This window comes from Euprymna scolopes, chromosome 18 (assembly GCF_053919585.1).
Source record: "Euprymna scolopes isolate OS-2025 chromosome 18, ASM5391958v1, whole genome shotgun sequence".
Taxonomy (NCBI): Eukaryota; Metazoa; Mollusca; class Cephalopoda; order Sepiida; family Sepiolidae; genus Euprymna; species Euprymna scolopes.
The window spans coordinates 3,314,894-3,334,697 of record NC_136499.1 but is presented as its reverse complement, the minus strand read 5'-3'; the positions used below and the strand labels follow the sequence as shown (position 1 = coordinate 3,334,697).

The window sequence follows — 19,804 nt, the reverse complement described above, 5'->3', positions numbered from 1 at the left end:
CTCCTGACTAATAGGCAAAGGAGGAGTATGAAAGCTGGGTGATAGGCTCTTCCTATCTACTCCTTGAGCAGTTTAGGTTTACAAACTGGTTATTTTATCAAGTCACCAACTCTAGAGAGGTTGTCGACCAGGACTGAGGAGGCTTCCCTCCCTCGTTTGGTGTCAATACATATAAGGTCAGTGGCATAAGTTTAAATATCAGAGTTTTCCTTCACCTAGATTGATGACCTGACTAGATCTACGGGTCGGTCAGCACCAAGAGGGTTATCCCCGCACCTACTTTCAAAGCCAGGTATTTCTACGCCCCTGCATGGGTGGTTAGGATTAATCGAGTTAGTATCAAAGATAATATCTGCTTTGAAGTTACATTCTTCAAAATAGGATTTGATTCTGTTTTGTTAACATTGGTTTACCTGGCTCTTTCTAAAATCCGGCACTCACAGGAAGCACTAATATGACACACCATGTCGTCGTCGTGCAATACTTCAACGTTGTCTCAAACTCACTACATCACCCTGTTCCTATTTACGTGCCTCCCCACGAGGGCAGAGTTAGACACAAGGTCGGTTTTTAATGTAGGGGAAAATCCAGCTCCTCAAAAAGAGGCACTCTGGATACGTACAAAAATAAAAATTGTCTCATGAAGAATTTCTGCTTCACGTGACCGAGGACAGAAAAGGTACAGCATCAGAACAGATACTACACTGTGATCTTTGTCAGAAAACCAACACCATTTTACTTCAAGAATAATTCTGTGTCTCGTGGAACAACATGGCTTGCCTGAAGAACTTGGTGAGGTGAAATAAATTTTTGTTAATTACTTTGTTAGATTAACATACACAATATGTTTACACAGATAATGGAACCTGTTTTCTTTCTTTTAGAACATATTCACGTTGAATTAATTTTTAGCAGTATTTTAGTATTAGTATATTAATTTCTTAGAAACATAAAAACTGAAAAAAACATGTGAGGAATATGTCAATATTCATGTAGCTAGAACAGTAACTTATTTTGCCTTTGGTAATATTTAAAATGGTTTGGCTAAAACACCCCATCCATTTTCATAATAGCTTTTGAAATCATATCGTTACTTTTTTGTAATCAATCCTGGAAGCTTTTTTTTTTTTTTTTTTTTGAAACAGAATAAATATTTTCTTTTGACTGCTTACTGGCCATGCTGTCAGTGCTTTTATTCGGTTAATTTTACGAAACGTAATCATCCACTATTTTTTTATACTTCATTCTTTGAACATCTTTTTAAAGCAGTTGAAACGTAATCGTTATTTGTACAATTTTTTTTAAAAGCAGTTGAAACGTAATCGTTATTTGTACAATTTTTTTAAAAGCAGTTGAAACGTAATCGTTATTTGTACAATTTTTTTAAAAGCAGTTGAAACGTAATCGCCAACAAACAGTAGATTTTTACTTTTTTTTTTTTTTTAGGAGGGGGGGTACTCGATATAGTAAAAATTTACACATTTTGATAGGGCTTTCAAGTTCAATTTATTTTTAACAGTACGTGTGTTCAGTAAATTGTTATATTGTAGGTAGAAGAGTAACTAATCTTGCCTTTGGGAAATTTTTTGGGGGAGTAAAGTGAGTAAGATACTCAAACTTTACCTTTTTTTAGGGGGGTTATGTTGTGTTTCGACCAGACACTTAGGACTCAGACGAAAGAAAACACGAATATACAAGTCGGAGAACAATAAAAGTGTATTTAATTTCAAATAAATACAAATATAAAATAAGCAGGTTGCAAAACAATTGCGTTTGCAGCTTTTTAAGAAGTCCAAAAAGTTTTTATTTTAACGTTTTCAGTTTGACAGCCTCATTTAAGTTCGGAAAGAAGAGAGATGAAATAATGTCTTTCCTCCACAGAGGTTCGAATGAAAGAGAGCATTCAAAGGGAATCTCTAGTCCCGCTTAATAAATAGGTTGCCATGATTGGTTGATGAGCAGCACCTTTGGCCAATGAGACGGAGCCTTATTTAAAGTGTAAGGAAAGGAAATGAGAAGACGAAAAGGGAGGTAACTGTAGTTTTTTTATAGTTACGATTTTAGGGAGTTACGATTTTCAAGTTAACTTAATTTTTTATCAGTAGTTGTGTTCATTAAATTGTTAGATGAAAGTACAGAATAGTTAATCATGTCCCCCAAATTTCGACACAAGGTCAGTTCTTAATGTTAAAATAATTCAGCTGCCCAAAAATTGAAGAACTCCGAGTTGGAGCAAAAATTAAAAAATAAAACTTAGATCAATGGTGCAAAAATCCTTCTCTAAGACACACTAGACTAAGTGTAACATTAGAACAGATACTATTTGTTCCTAGAAAAAAGAAAGTTCCTGATGAATATCATATTTTTACGGCTACAATCTCCAATGGAAAACACAAATACATTGGTTTCAGTAATTTTCAATATTGCTTTGTTAACATTTCATATTTCCATTGCGTATTTGGATTGGAGGATTCGGAAAATTATTTTTGTACTGCCCCCCCCCCTGTATTTCATTAAATGAAAGTAAATGAAATCTGAACAAAATATATTAGACTCCCTCAGAATTTTAATTTATCTATGCTAAAGTAATGTTTATTTCATTCATTGATAAACAATGACTATAAACAGCTTCATAAAATACGCACAAAATGATGACGTCACCAATTCTACGGCAATCATTGGAAGTCCCTATTGATCACAATACAAAAGAGTGCAATTTTATTCATTTACTGGATTCAAATAAGAATTAGCACGAAAATAAGGCTCGTAAATTATACTTTTGGGTGTTTACATGCAAACATAAATAACTTTTAAGTATATATTTATTAAAAAAAGTATACTTGATATTTTTTTAATTCCCCCAGTCAATGGAATCTCCTGTAAAAGTAAGAATGTGTGTGTGTGTGAGGACAACTCTCAACCTATATACTCAAGGAATTTTTGATCTACAGATTTGAAGTTTGATGTATAGGGTATTCAGACGTATGGAAAATTTGTAATCGATTTCCATCTGGAAAAAGAGCTGCTAAGGAATGAAAATTGGAAGATTGGTTTTTTTTGGGTCATCAGATTTTCACAACTGTTTCACAACTGCACATGCGTGAATCATTCACGTGACAGCTTCCTCATGTTAAAAATAAAGTGTTTTCAAACCTACTTAAAGGTTGTGACAAGCTGGCCTAATGGTTATCGTATTTGATTCACTGTCTTTAGGTTTTGATTTCTCTTTCAGCTCGGGTATTTTCTTTTTTACTCACAAAAAGTGAACTTTTTAGAAAAACCCCATAAAACTTGCACATGTCTCAGTTTCTTTCCCTTTTTGAAGGAATTTATACCTGGCAACGCAGAGTACATCTGATAATCTCTATATAAATAAAATGAACTCATTTTTTCCCGTCTGATTTTGACCGTAATAGGATTAAAAATCAAGATATTTCATGCAAATATAATATGCACAAACGGCAGAACAATATCTGAGGTGTGTTATAGGCTTATTATTTCTCAAATTCCTCGATAATCTTAGATTTCTATACTTTTTCTGCTGAGAAGTCACGGCCAAAATCGGTTAAGATCAATGGAAGTGGTAAAATATTTTCTCTCTAATAAATTCCTCCTCCCCCTGCCACCACTTAACACCGTTTGGGGATCGTTCACAAGGAACAGTTGAGAAGAGAACACCGGTTTGGCTTCGTAGTTCTTTCATGTGAAGTTATTTAAAATCACTAAACTAAGCTGCAGTGCTCTGTGGCGTAGTGGTTAGCGTGCTGGACAATTCACATTATATTTTCACGTTCGCGCCGACCTACCGTAGTCGGTTTTTTTTTCCTAAACAACTGGAATGGACTTTTCTTGGTGGCCGAACTGTTAACGTTGCAGATTTTTTTGTTTTTTTTTCACACTTTATTTTCCTACTTTTACTCATGACTCCGGGTTTGATCCTTCCTACTTACCTACCATAACATTTTTTAAAACTCCCCCCCCCCGTCCCGGAAACAAACACTCGGGCAACGCTGGGTACCCCCGCTAGTATTATATATAATTCTTTATGATTCTTACTTTTTATTGTTGATACTTGGTGAAAGTATGTAGTTTGCTGAGTGCCATACTAGTTTCCTTTCAAATAATTGTTTTTAGCGTTTTTGATATTTGTATCCAATATGGACGTTTACTTAAACAAGTATTCAATTGCCCAAATACATTAAATATTTTAAAATTATTGACTGTTTATTAATTAATGGTTTATTTTTCTCTCTCTTTCATCGATATTCACATTGCGGCCACTTAAGGAGTTGGTCGTATCATGATAACAGTTTCTTGTACATGTTGTTGGAATATGTTCCTGGAGGTGAATTATTTTCTTACCTGCGGAATGCTGGTCATTTTGAGGTGGAAACCGCCAACTTTTACGCCTGTGAATTGATTTGTGCCCTTGAATTCTTGCATGAAAAGTCCATCGTTTACCGAGATCTGAAGCCAGAAAACCTACTTTTGGACGCCGACGGACACCTGAAAATCACAGATTTTGGATTCGCCAAGAAACTCTGGGACAGGTAAGTGAGCTTAAGCTTTTTAAGATTTTTTGTTTTAGTTCAGTTTGTGTTGATGTTGCTAGAAATCAAATTGCGAATGCATTCAATTTTTTTGTTAAATCGTGAGTTTTAGTTTTTTTGTGTAAAATATTTTATTAAATCCACTTCATACTGATTTTTTTTTCTCTCTGATCAATTAGACAAGCTTCAAAACCTGTGCAAAGTAATATTTTGCATTTAGAGAGAAACTTAAGCAAGATATAAATAAGTGACGAAATTGCATATCTATTAATCCAAGCGATTTCTGGCTTTGAAATGTTTTGGAATTAACCAGTGTTGGCTAATTTTTTATTTTTACTTGAGAATCACCACTCATCAAGGCCTGAAGGCCACTTGAGGATAAAGGTTAATGAATGTAAGGTGGCCGTGTAGTAATCATTAATGTAAATTGGGTAGAATTTGATTATTTATGGGGAGGGGGCTCAACAAGAATTTGTTTACATTAGATTTGAAGCATACTATGTTGTATTCAATTGGGCAGCAGATCAGCCGAACAGGTGGGTGGTTCTGGGAAAGAAACTTTGTTCATGGAATCTGCACTTAGATTTAGGCACAGATAGAGAATGGGGGAAATCATATAGTGGTTGTAGCTAGTTGAGTATTTTTTTGTGAAAGTTTGGCAAGGTTGGAATTTAGTCGAGTACTTGCCCTGAAAATAACGATAGAGCAGAGACAACTTTTTGAAAACCCCGTTATATTTAATTGCTTTATTTAATTTGAAAACCTTCTAATATTACGTTCCTATGTAAATAAGCATATTTAGTATTTTAAAAAATCAGCTTGCATTTATTTAGATTTATTTTCTTTTAAAATTAGTTTACTTTGATTATTATTTCTTTAAAAAAAAGTTCCTGTAAAAAAAAAAAAAAAAAAAAATATGTAAATAAACATTTATTAAAATCATTTTTTGTATTATTTTGACTATTTTCATCTTGTTTTTTTTTCCACAACGTTTAAGCCAATATAACCATCTTCAGGTGCATTCACACTGGATGTTATTTTTTAAATTATTGGAAGTCCCTATTATTTTTTAAATTATTTTTTTCAACAACAATAGTCCAAATAATACAAATACTAATTATCAATCCTCATTTAAAAAAACAAACATTAAAGTAAATAAGTTTAGGGATATTCTTATTTATTATATCTAAAAAAAAACTTTACTTTTAGTATTAATTATTTAGTATTAATTATTTCTGTAAAATTCAGTTTACAAATATGTTTTGAACTTCATTTTTAGTGAGTCTTCAAATTAACTAACACGATTTTCTTCTAAAGAGTTTCCAAACTATAAAAAGCTTCTCATTCAGATCAGAGAAATATGCTTACCTTTCTGATATGAGTCAGCCATTTTGATTTCCCCATCATCTGTTAAATGAGCCACTCAATCACTTTCTCTGAATTACGAACAGAAGCCAAATTTAAGCTCTAGACATTTTCAGCCATAGGAAAAGATTTGTTTTCATCCTCATCATTGTCAAAACTTATGATTAAACCATAAGTTATTTTATATGAATTTTTTAGATGAGGGCTGATTGTTTGTATTACTTGACTTGATTGGACTATTGTTCTCATCTTGAGTGTTATTTGTGTAATGTTTCGGTTGGGGTATCCTTCATTGCTTTTTGTCTTGGAAAAGAAAGAAGAAAAGTTACAGGCTCCATAGGAATTTTTGTATTCGTGGAGTAGTTCTGTTTTTTGGCCATGGTTTCGTATGTGTGAAAAAATTGGTTGAACAAAGGGAGACAACTCTAATAAAGATCGACAGGGGATTATCTCCCTTCCATTGCCAAATTTTAAAGGTTGTATAATTTTTATTCTTCTTACAATTATTAGCATTTGGGAACCTCTAATTTTTTTCACACATAAAACCACAGCCAAAAAACAGAACGACTCTAAGAATGCGAAAATATCTATGAAGCCAGTAACTTTTCTCCTTTCTTTTCCAAGATAGCAATCAACATGTCTGACAATGGTCAAAGGCCACACCAACTGAAATGTGGTACAAAAAACACTCCAGATGAGAACAATTGTTCGATCAAAATAGTAATATAAGCTATCTTATTAAACAACTTGAAACATTTTTATTTGTTGTTATTGACAAATGTCAACACAAAGCACTGATTTTTTTTTTTTTTAATGTAAATGCCTTTGTTTCTTTTTAAAAATGTTTTTTAAATATGTTATTGCAGAACCTGGACACTCTGCGGCACCCCAGAATATCTTGCTCCAGAAATTATCCAAAGTAAAGGACACAACAAAGCTGTTGATTGGTGGTCTCTAGGAATTTTAATTTTTGAAATGTTGGTTGGGTAGGTAAACATTATTAAACATTTTTATTTAATATTAACAGGATTATCTGCTGTTACCCGAGGTCCTAACTGTACTTACCCGGCATTGATATTTATTTCTAACTCTGTATAGACGAATAGAGAGTTACATACTTTTTTTTTTTTTTTTTTCAATGCTCATGTTCACCCTAAACAAGACATATCGCCATTTGGACATGATGGGACCATGCCTAAAAAAAACAAGATGTTGGTTTACATTAGATTTGAAGTTCTGCATATCAGTACAGTCAGTGAAATGGGTAGCAGGAAGGTAATTTCAAAGTCTAGTTGTTCGAGGGAGGAGTAGAAAGCTTTCTGGCAGTTAAGAGATCTCAACAGTGAAGGGGTGTGATTTTGCTGCTAAGCGGGTTTGTCGGGGATATGTATGTTGAGGGGGCACAAGTGCAATGAGTTCATCAGAACACATTCCATTAAAATACTTGTAAAGCAGGTACAGAGATGCAACATTGCAGTGATGGGGGGCAGGGGTTGGGGCTTAGTTGACAAATTTGTACCTATTAGATTGAAGACTGTTCTTTTGACCCTATCCAAGAGGGAGAGACTAGTGGTAGATACACCAGCCCAAATGTGACAACAATACTCCATGCATGGGCGAATGGTGGTCTTGTACAGGTACAGGATACCCTCAAGTGTGAGCAGTTTTCTAGCACTATAAAGGCGGCCCACCTTCCTTGCAGCAATCTTGGCAATATCCTCAATGCCATTTGAAAATAATTCCAATTTGGACAAAGTATTTTCAGGATGGAATTAAATCGATTATATTTTATTCTACTTAATATGTTGTGTGTGTTCCACAAGAAAAAAACTAATAAATCAGAATCAAATATTGATTTTGTAGCTATTGATGACAATTGAAATTGATTTGAATTCATATAGCAATACATTTTCGTGTTTTTACTTTATATATTCGATGAAAGTATACAAGACATAAACACTTTAAAAGATGCAGAGGTTTATCTATAAGGGATTCTTCTACAAAGCCTCAATTAACAAAATACATATGCTTTGAAATGTTGTCGATAGGTTTAAGAATTAATCATTTAATTTGTGATTTAAGTTAAATAAAACCAGTTAAGTTTTTCTAATACTATCAAAACCAGGACACTTACCAAGATGGCAGGCATTTTTGGTCACTCTAATTTTGATAGGGTTCTAAGCGAGTTAAATTTATGCAATTTCTTTATAATTTCCAATAGGTTAATTATTAGAGTATTAGGGTCTCGCCCAAGTTGTTGATGTTTGGACTGTTGATTAATTGAATGACTATTGCAGATAAATTTTAATAATTCATCTTTTATTTTATATTTCCCTTAGTTTATTTCACTTTTTCTCATAACCTACGTGACCGATCTGGCTAAAATGTTTGTATAGACCTTTGCTATGATTAGGTGCAGTGTTATATATTGCAGTATTATCGTATCTGTTCGACGCACAAATAAAGAGTAATACAGATTAGTATTTAACTAGTGGGATCTGTGGAAATCCCACAGCAGACTCTTTCATATGTAATATATTGATGTTGGCATTCTGTGGATGTTCAGTGTAAATGGAGACGTTCTGATATTATTGTAGCTCTTTTGTTAAAACTGCAAAAGTATTTATCTAAGCTAGTAGGGACGCCTGGCATAGCCCAGTCATAAAATACACTTAAATATGATATTTTAATTTATGCAGATTTCGTATATATTATTATAGACTCAATTTTCTATCGATTTTTTTAATATTATTATAAAGTTGTGATTTCAAAAAAATAGATATCCATATGACTTGGGTGCATTAGCTTAAATCGAAACTGAAACCAAAACTTATGAAGAAAAAAAATGTATACATAACTTTAGTTCTTTCAGCTACAATCGAAACCAAAACTTATGAAGAATTCTTGGTAAAATTATTTATGACAAGAAATGGTAAGTCATAACAATTAAATGACACCCACTCACAACAAAAATATGTAAGCATAACACGCAAAATAACACGCTATCGTATTAATATATAGATGCAAAAATGAGCAAAAATTTAACCATATTAAATCATCAATTTGGCATAAAGCACTTAAAGTCAACGGGCTATAACTTTTCGCCGTTTTTAATGGGTTAAAAAGTCTAGTCAATTAATAATAGATTAGAGTACGCATTTCGTCCAGAATGTTTTCATTGCAAAATATATTTTCTTTTTAAATACCAGGAAAAAAAACTTTATTTTGATTTAAACAATAAACGATTTCTATCATAGTCTCATAAAAATAAGATCATAACATTTAAAAATTTATTGTTTCAGTTATTTTTTTGTTTTTTTATGCATTGAAAAACACATTAAACAAAACCACATAGACATCAAACAGTCTTCCTAAGATGCATCTCTACAATCTGTATATTAGTTTTCTGAATTTTTGAGATGAGGATTGATAATTTGCATTATTCGGACTACTGTTCTCGTTGGGAGTTATTTTCGCAACAATTCGGTCGATGTAACCTACGACCTTCTTCATATTTATTTTTTCAAGCTCTAGTATTTTTCTGTTCTACACTGGAATCTGCACAAAACTTCTCAAAATACACTTGCAAATTATTTAAGATTTCTACCCAGTTATGGCTGACAACATGAGAACATGTTGCTCCCGTAGATTAAATAAAGGGTTCCATTCAAAATTCTATGTAGTTGCCTGAGTTTGACAGAAAGATTTCAGAGTTCAACAAGATAAACATGAAGATCAAAATATTGTACAAATGACATTCAAGATGAGAATAGAAGTTCAAAGAATTCAAATAATAAGATTGGGTTTTGCAATGAAAATTCCATTCTAAACTTTAAATGTGATAGATTGGTAGACAATGCCACCTTTAAAGACGTGTGGATGCAACTAAAAATACAATATCTGTGTTTATAGAAAATAATTTTTATAAGTTTTGTTTTTTTTTTTTTTAATTCATGAACTAATTTTATGCAATTAGTTGGTGTTTGGCCTAAATATTTTCTCTCTCACCACAACAAATCTTTGTCCAGAATTTTCTTTGAAGAAGAGTCAAAATAAAAACATTCTTTTTCATCTTTTTCTCTTTCTTCCTCCTTCATTTCCTTCTATTTTCCTTTTCTTTTTTACCTTATCTTTTGACTTTTCTGCTCTTTTCCTTTTTCTCCTCATTTTTCCCCCTTTTATCTTTGCACCCCTTCCCCATTCTTATTCCCACCCCTTCCCCATTCTTATTCCCCACCCCTTCCCCTATTTTACTCACTCAAGCAATTTCTAATGAATTCCATTCAAGTTTATGATACTTTCTGTGACAGGAATTTATTTTTTAATAAACATATTTTCCTATTTCAGTTGTCCCCCATTTTTCGATGACAATCCTTTTGGAATTTATTTTTTAATAAACATATTTTCCTATTTCAGTTGTCCCCCATTTTTCGATGACAATCCTTTTGGAATTTATTTTTTAATAAACATATTTTCCTATTTCAGTTGTCCCCCATTTTTCGATGACAATCCTTTTGGAATTTATTTTTTAATAAACATATTTTCCTATTTCAGTTGTCCCCCATTTTTCGATGACAATCCTTTTGGAATTTATGAAAAAATTCTTGCAGGCAAAATTGATTGGCCAAAGTACATGGACCTTATTGCCAAGTGAGTAAAAAATATTTTTTAATGTACACATATTTGATTTTTTTTTTTAATTTGTTTCCATTTTGGTTGTTTTTTCCACAAAATTTCGGCCGATGTAACCTCCGACCATCTTCAGGTGCATCCATACTGGATGTTATTGGTAAAGAGTGAAAAATAGATCCATTCCATTTTTTTTTATATGATGTATACTTTTGAGATGAGGATTGATATTTTTTGGATTGTTTTGACTATTGTTCTCATCTTGGTTGTTTTTTTCCATAAATTTTTAGCCAATGTAACCTCCAACTGTCTTCAGATGCATTCACACTGGATGTTAATAATGATCAAGCCTCACCTCAAAAAACGGAATGGACCTGCTTTTATTAAAAAAAGAAATAGACTTGGCGCTATTTTCCACCATTCAGTGTGAATGCACCTGAAGACAGTCAGAGGTTATAGTGGCCAAAATTTTGTTTAAAAAAGCAAAAAAAAAAAACAAGATGAGAACAATAGTCCGAATAATACAAAAAATAATTATCAAGCCTTATTTCAAAAATATACAAACATCATAGTTGTTTTCTTTTTTGTTTGTTTTGATTCATTTTTTTTATAAATTTTTTTTAATGATAGACTTAAATTCTTGCTCCAAATTCGTTTACTTTTATTCAGTTTGGCAAAAATCTAAAATAAGCTTCAGTTGGCATGTAACAAAAGGTTAGCAGAAATGTATTCGGAAGAGGATACAGTAGCCTGGTACCTGCCCAAATTAACCTTGAATTATTGCCTCCCTTGGAAACCAATTCCGGATTATAAAAGCAGCCCACCCCCACTCCAACTCAATTGAAATTTGTGGTGAAATAGTTTCTCGTGGTGCTTGCGTAGATCTCAGATGCAGTAGTGAGTAAGGTCGGCTGAGGTCGTAATAACCGTTGCGAAGATTGTAGATCAAAATCAAAATCACATAACCACGTAATCGTTGGTGCTCTCTTTTCATAGGCAGATCCCATATACCTTGCATCGTTCGAGTATCTAATCTTAGAACTCTGTCCAGATGCTGGATATCATGTGATGTTTGTCCATTGCTTGCGAAGATGACCGTGATTAATTGTTTTGAAGATGGCTTATTAGACCAATTTGAGCTCTGAAGTATTTTCTGCATGTTGGACACATGTGCGATAATTTTGTATCCGAGGTGTTGACTGCTCTGTTTTTTTAAATGTCACATTTTCTATTGCGTTCTTCATTGCATTCAGATTCAGTAATTGTAGCCCCTTGTGAGTTGAAGCACACCAGGAACATCCATCTTGGGTTAGTTTTTCATGTATCAAATATGGAGCAAAGGCCTGGACACCATATTACGGTAGTGGTCTGATGAGGGAGGCATGCTGAATGTTCAGCCTAATAATCACAATAGAAGCATGAAAGTTTTGGCAATCAATTAAATTCTTAGCTCGGCACCACAATTCTGAATTCTGAACAGTAAGCCGCCATAAATAGATAGCTTTGTCTGCACCAAACGATCATGATTTAAAATTTATTGAGATTCGCAGGAATAATTTTTTTAAATAAAAATTTTTTAAAAATCAAGTAAAAATTTAAATTTTACTTGAGTTTTACTGGAAATCATCAAATAATTTGAAAAAAAAATCGATTTTTTTCAATTTAATTATTTTTAATGTGCAATCATTTAAATTGGTTTGAAAACATTTAAATAAACTTTAAAATGTTGTTGAATCCACCATTTTTATTTTAACTCTTACTATAATTTACAAGGTTCAATTATGGTTTACCTATGCAAATATTAAACTTCTCGATGTTTTCTCGATCATAAAATCATTTCTCTTTGATAGGCTCATAAAAGTAGTAGTTGATGGGCAGAAATCAGAGGCCATCAATATTAATGCTGGAGTCCCTCAGGCGTCCATCCTAGGCCCAACTCTCTTCCTGATATACATCAATGATCTCCCAAAATACATACTTAAATCATTCGTTGATATCTATGCTGATGACACGACCATCTATGGCAACACATCAAAGGTCGTATATGACAAAATTCTCTCAGATTCTCTCTCCTCTGATCTTGAGCGCGTGGTACAGTGGGGTAGGAGGTGGCTGGTTACTTTTAATGCATCTAAAACCAAGCTCCTATCTTTACATCATCAACGCTCTGATCCCCATCTGGGATCAATTGATATGGGTGGCTCTCGTCTAAGGGAAGCTCCATGTTTTGATAAGCTTCTGGGCTTGACCTTTACTCCTGACCTGAAATGGAATACGTACATCAAGTCAGTTGCCAAGATCGCTGGAAAAATGGTAGGATCCTTCTACCGCTCCAGAAAATATCTCACCCCTGATGCAATTCTCTATCTGTATAAAAGCCAAATACATCCAAGGATGGAGTACTGCTGCCACATCTGGGCAGGAGCTGATAAAAACAGCCTATCCTGCCTTGACAGAGTACAAAATAAACTTTGTGGCCTAGTGGGTGATGCCCTTTTCTCTTCCCTGCAACCTCTCTCCCACAGGAGAGACGTTGCAAGCCTGTCTTTGCTTTATTGTTACTACCATGGCAGGTGCTCGTCTAAACTCCAATCTCTGGTCCCCCCCCCCTCGCCAATTTTTCACGATAAACACCCGCCTAGCTGAAACCACTGTCAAAAATTTTCCCCACTCCTTATCTGTGCCAAAATCAAAACGTAGATTCCATGAACAAAGCTTCTTTCTTAAAAGTGCACGCCCGTGGAACTCTGTTCCGGCTGCCTGTTTCACACCTGACTACAACTTGGATGTCTTCAAGTCCAATGTAAACAAATTCCTGATGAACCGCCTCCTTAAGTAAGACACTTTATTAGATCTCCAAAACTAACGTACTGTACACACAATAACCCTTATCCCCGAGTGGCTTCCGGGCCTTGATAAGTGGTGACTACCTTGTAAAAAAAAAAAAAAAAAACTTGACCCAGGAAAAAAAAATATTGTACAGGGTGATCTCCTCCTCCGCCAACCCCAAAAAAAAAGATCTGTACCATAGTACACTTACACACAATGCCCACACATTGTATGCAGTCTATGTCCCAAAGGAGACTAAGACAAAGTTTAACTCCTTTTATTTATTGTTTTATGTTTGTAACATTTATTTCCTCATTCTCCCTCCATGTGTGACCTCTCGTAAGGGCTGTAATGTTACCCACGTCTCCCAACGTATCTTCTCTCCTTTTTATAGTCTTTTTCCCAACAGTGATGTCATTTCACATTTCATATGCAATTAAATACACCTGTTTGCACTGTTACAATTCTACACAAAATTTTTAATAAAATTCACACTCCTTTCTACAGTCCAATCATAGCAGATGTAAATTCACTTTTTTCTATGTCTGGTTTGTCCACCAAGTTTGAGTCATGAATAACCAACAGTCTTTATTTTACCACTGTTTAATGATATGTGTAGCTCTTTGCATACCTTAACCAAATAGAACTTAATATTTTTTTTCATACAGAAGTATGATCCCCTCCCCCATAAAACCTTCCACTTATGAAATCGTTACTAAAATTCACAATTTTTTCTGTAATCCAACCATATTTAACACAAATTAACTTCAGTTTCTATCTAACTTGTCCAACAGGCTTCAGTCATGAATACCCAACAGTCTTTTTTATCAATATTCAATGACAATAACATGTGCATATGACATGCAAAATTGTCGATTTTTCTCTTTATATTGCCCTGATTTTGTGTTCAGAAAAGGTCTATGCATTGTTTTAATAGATCTTAGCTTTGAAATAAAAAAAAATGATTAGAACTGTTGTTGTGTCAAAAAACAAAAGCCTTTTACACAATAGCTACAAGGGAAAACAATATGCGAATACTATATTCACTGCTACTATATTCAACACATCATTGAAATATAATGTGCATCAGCCATATTTGTTATGAGATAAAGATTTATCCTCTAAGTTACACTCGTACATGGATTTGATCGACCTGATAGTTGGAGCAAGCACTGCATTTGTAGTGAACAGATATCATCCACACCGGGTTAATGAGCAGGTAAGTTGGTTAGTTTATGAAGAGTCCTGGATTGTTAAACTAATTCTATAATGCTTATGAATTTTTAATATTAGAAGAAAAAAAGTTAAACCAAACAAATAAGTTATTGGAATAAAAAAAAAAAAGCAAGAAGTTAAGACTGATGGCGTGAAAAGGACCAGTAAAGAAACTAATCCATTTGATAGGAATATCAAATGTAAAGGCAACTTATAAAAAGGAAAACAAAGCTTTTAAGCATTACATCATCGGATGAGTTCTTATGAGTGAAACATGTATCTTTCTGTGTAGCTTGTGATAAATGTGTTTTCAAGCATATATATATATATATATATATATATATATATATATATATATAATTAGTTTAATACCTACAAACACTAGTGTTTCATGGTTATGCAATCATCAGTGTAGGGGATGACAATCAATGCTGGTCGAAGGATTCAAAGCCACTTTTGGTTTCATTAGCAAGGAACATACTCCAGGGCCACTTTTCACCGCCACTAAATTAAGGGAAACTTTAACATTAATAAAGTTTAACGTTTAATGCAGACGATCTTAGAGTGATCAAGTAACAGGAAGTTAGGATTTTGCACACAATTTTACAGTTTCCCAGACAGTGCTCGACTTTAAGAATTTTTATTTCTTAACGGAGTGACAATAATTATAAATAATCAAGTGTCATATATATTTGTTTAATATATTGTACATTATTTTTCTTTTCAACAGAGATTTAGTTAAGAAACTTTTGGTACAAGACCGAACGAAAAGACTCGGAAACATGAAGGTAATTTGAAATTTTTTTTATTATTTTGTTTTATAATGTACATCATCATCACCATATTTGGTTTGATGACGTTATGCATGCTGGCATATATTAACTTTAAGAAATTAACTTGCAAACTATCTCTGGCCAGGTCTTTGTTTATCCCTCTTTCTCTCAAGTTCATTTTATCACTTCCTCCCATGTTCTCCTTGGTTTTATTGCTGAACTACATTAACTGTTCTCGACTCACTAACCCAAGAACTCTCATCCATCGTTGCTAGAAATCCTAGTCTTGAAAATCCATGTTAATACCTAACTTTGACCAAACTAGGATTTCAGACACATACCAGAGATTGTACAAAAAATTTGTTTCCCCCATGTGAGTATGTGTGTGTATATATATATATATATATATATATATATATATATATATATGTGTGTGTGTGTGTGTACAGTCCTGGTCAAAATCATAAGACCACTTAAGAAAGTAAGCGTTTACACATAATATCAAATTTTTAATTAAACAAATGGTTGAAACCATTGCCAAAAGGGAAAATATGATGGAAAAAATGAAATCTGCTTCATTCGAAATCTTAACCCTTATCTAATAATTATTTTTTAAAAAACAAACATTTTCACCTGGTCAAAATGATAAGACCACTTTAATAAAATCGGCTAGTTTTGAAAAAATGAATATGAAAAGCTTTCTATGTTACTAAAAGCAACTTGTTAGTGGATAAAAAACATCTTACTAAATTATAAATGGCAAAAGGGAAACCATTATCAGAGTTTGAGAGAGGAAGGATCTTTGAGCTTAATAGGGGTGGACTCTCCCATAGATCCATTGCAAACGAAGTGAATCGTAGCAAAACGGTTATCACAAATTTTTTAAGAAATCCAGATCAATATGGGCACAAAAAGAGTCCAGGTCGACCAAAAAAATAACCCCATCAATGGATCGCCGTATCAGAAGAAGTTTTAAAAAAAACTTCAGTATGAGCTCAAGTTGATTGAAAAGCCAAACAGCAGCAGAATGTAGTCCTAAAACCATCAGAAGGCATCTGAAAATGAAGGGTTTCAATCATTTAAAGCGACTGCAGAAACCACGTCTTCTTGAACAGCACAAAACTAATCGACTTAAATATGCCGCCAAATACCAGACTTGGGATGAAGAGAAGTGGGAAAATGTAATTTTGTCCGATGAGAACATGTTTAATCTAGATGGTCCAGATGGATTTCCACACTATTGGCATGATAAAAATTTGCCCAAAGAGACTTTTTCAACTCGGCATAGTGGAGGAGAGTCTTTAATGATCTGGGGTGCTTTCTCATCAGCTGGGATCCTAAAGTTGCAAGTAGTGAAAGGCCGGCAAACATCATTGAAGTACATTTCAATGCTTGAAAATGCTTCTATCAGGACTGAAAGTCCACGTCTGTGTGGAAGAAATTGGATTTTCCAGCAAGACAACGCTGTGATACACACTTCTCAACAAGCACGAGAATACTTTTCTTTAAATAATATAGAATTGTTAGATCATCCAGCATGTTCACCGGATCTCAATCCCATTGAAAATCTTTGGGGATGGATGGCAAAAGAAGTGTTCAAGGATGGAACCCAGTATGATTCAATAAAGGAACTTTCTGATTCAGTTTTCAGTACATGGGATAAAATTCCTTCGCAACTGATAAAAAACTTAGTCGCAAGCATGCTGAAGAGAATTTTTTTAAGTAATTCGTAATAATGGAGGCTATACTAACTACTGAGACCCTTTTTAGTAATTTATAATTGCCTTTTGTTAGATAAATTATCAGTGGTCTTATCATTTTGACCAGGTGAAAATGTTTGTTTTTTAAAAAATAATTATTAGATATTGGCAATGGTTTCAACCATTTGTTTGATTAAAAACTAGATAATATGCATAAATGCTTACTTCCCTAAGTGGTCTTATGATTTTGATCAGGACTGTATATATATATATATAAAATATATTTTAGTCATCGACATACAGTCCTGTTTCGTTGTTTCACAACTCATCAGTGCCGCTAGACTAACACCTATCCCAAGCCGAGGATCGAACCTAGAACCGTCGTGATGACAGTCGGCAGTTCTACCCCCTGACTACGGAAGCGGTGGCCGTAATTAATCTGTCCGAATGTCTATTTAAATAAACATCCGTCTGCCACTCGTAAAGGGCTCAAACGTTTGTTTGTAAACAAACCGCGAGCTTCGCATTTTTTCAGCTAAATTAAGTAGTGAGTAAGATTATTTACGATAGTGCTCAACCCAAGAGGGGGGCTTTATAAAATATATTTTAGTCATCGACATACAGTCCTGTTTCACAACTCATCAGTGCTGAACCCTAACCCTAACCCAAAACAAGCAAGGCAATGGGCATAAAATGTTTACCCAATACAAACAAGTGTAAAATTCAACCTAATATTAATATTAATATTTATATATAAATCCCAACCAAATAAAAAAAAACTCAATACAATAGAGAGTTTTTTTGTTTTTTTTCATTCATTTAAGCTGCATTGATCTTTTCCAACTGGATTATTTTTTGCTCTAAAATTAGTTCTCCATTTGGATTATTTTTTTTCACTCCAGAACATACTTGCGCATTCCACTGACTTAAATTCTGACTTTTTTTTTTTTTTTTTTTTTTTTTTTTTTAATTCTCCCAGTCCCCCCCCCCATTTACTCCATATTTTCATGTGTTTTTAGAACGGTTAGTTTTAGTTTCGTATTAGTGGCATGTAATATTTATAGATTATCGCTATATTGGTACTTGGATTTAAGACCATTTTAGGCCGTAACGTTTTTGCAAGGTTGTTATAGCCATAATATAAATATAGAAACAAACATTTTTTTTAATTCTTTTTATAAAAAATCAATTATTGGGAAATAAAGGAATAGCAGGATCTAATTTAGGAACCTAACGAATGGGATATATAATAAAAAAATTTTTTTTAAATGGTTTAGGGTTCTCTGTAGAAACTTCCCATGACCATGTTCTTAAATAAGGATACGAAAATTAGGTGATATATTAATATTTAAATGGGCTTTTCCGTAACCACAGCCAAGGTAAATGTTTCTCGCATGCTTTTCCCGTTAGATTTTCCTCCCTTTTTTCTTTCTCTTCAAAAAATGCTCCATTGCCAAAAGTGTTTATTCATAAAGTCTGAAGAAATGCTGGTTTTTAAAAATTTTCAAACGATATAATGCTTGAAATTGTCGAACTTGAAAGGAAACAATTGTAACGTAAAATGAAATACACTTTTTGTTGCCATCAACACCCTTTTTGAAGTTTTGATTTTTCTTTCACAGTATATTAATGCTCAATTGTGAAATATGATAATTTTGTAGCTTACTCCTTAAATCAACCATTTTTGGCTTAAAACCCATTGGTATATGAAAATTTACTGAATTACACGAACTCAGTATATTATATATATATATATATATATATATATATAGATTGCGACATCTTGTCAGACGAGTGCCACTCCCCCAATCACTGAGCATCCATGTGCCCAAGGATGATTTTTCAGTCCTGCCAACAACTTTCATACCTTCAAGCAGACATAACATCGATGACATTGGTTTAGATGAAACCAACAGCAACAGGACTTTTACCATGGTGCACTTTCACATGATTAACAAGATCTGCCTTGGGCAACAAAGCCCGGTCACACACCTCACAGATCCATAGGTCTCCATGATTTTGTGGCAAGGTTTGGTGCTTCTTACATTCTCTCTTGAACTTTGCTTGGTCTATCTTGGCTCCTTCAAATTGTTCTGCACCCCTGTATATCAGTGCCCCCCATACACTAGGTACTCCCCACTATCAATAGGGACATGAAAGCTCACCAAACTTTCTTTGATGATATCCCAAAAACATTTTTTGAGCTTGTGCAGGGATCTTTTGCCAAGAACAACTGTTTGGGGAGTCGACAGTCATCAAACCAGACAAGATGACCTGCCCAACGTATCTGGTTCTTGATAGCAGTGAATGGTTCTTGATAACAGTGGTAGGAATGCTGGTGTCTTTTGTCCTCTTCAATACACATGTATCAGGAATAAAATTATCCCATTTTAATCCAAGAATGTGTCTAAGGCAGCGTTGATGAAACCTCTCAAACTGTTCCATACGTGAGCCAAAGTCCATGTTTCAGAGGCATAGAGTAAGGATGACAATACACATGTCTGGTATGACATGACATTTCAGACATCTGATATACTGACATTTTAGTTGTTGGAGTTACATCACCATCAAACCAGATTATCTTGTAACCCTCCAAATGCATCTGATGCTGATTTTCTGTCTTATTTCTGCATCAAGAGTACCATCTTTTGATACAGTACTACCACAATAGACAAATTTTTTTACGACTTTAAGACACTTTCCATAGACGAAGATATCAGGGTCTACATCCAGGTCACCAGGA

General features: G+C 33.7%; 1 protein-coding gene across 1 annotated transcript in view; it reads left to right on the top strand.

Moving 5' to 3' along the window:
• The window catches only part of LOC145297484 (cAMP-dependent protein kinase catalytic subunit PRKX-like), a 255,277-nt gene that overhangs the window by 218,537 nt on the left and 16,936 nt on the right, over positions 1 to 19,804 (top strand). Inside the window, exons 3-6 of the mRNA XM_080143359.1 lie at positions 4,287 to 4,550; positions 6,782 to 6,901; positions 10,470 to 10,565; positions 15,319 to 15,376. Coding sequence (XP_079999485.1) covers positions 4,287 to 4,550; positions 6,782 to 6,901; positions 10,470 to 10,565; positions 15,319 to 15,376 — 538 coding nt within the window. The remainder of the gene's footprint in view (positions 1 to 4,286; positions 4,551 to 6,781; positions 6,902 to 10,469; positions 10,566 to 15,318; positions 15,377 to 19,804) is intronic.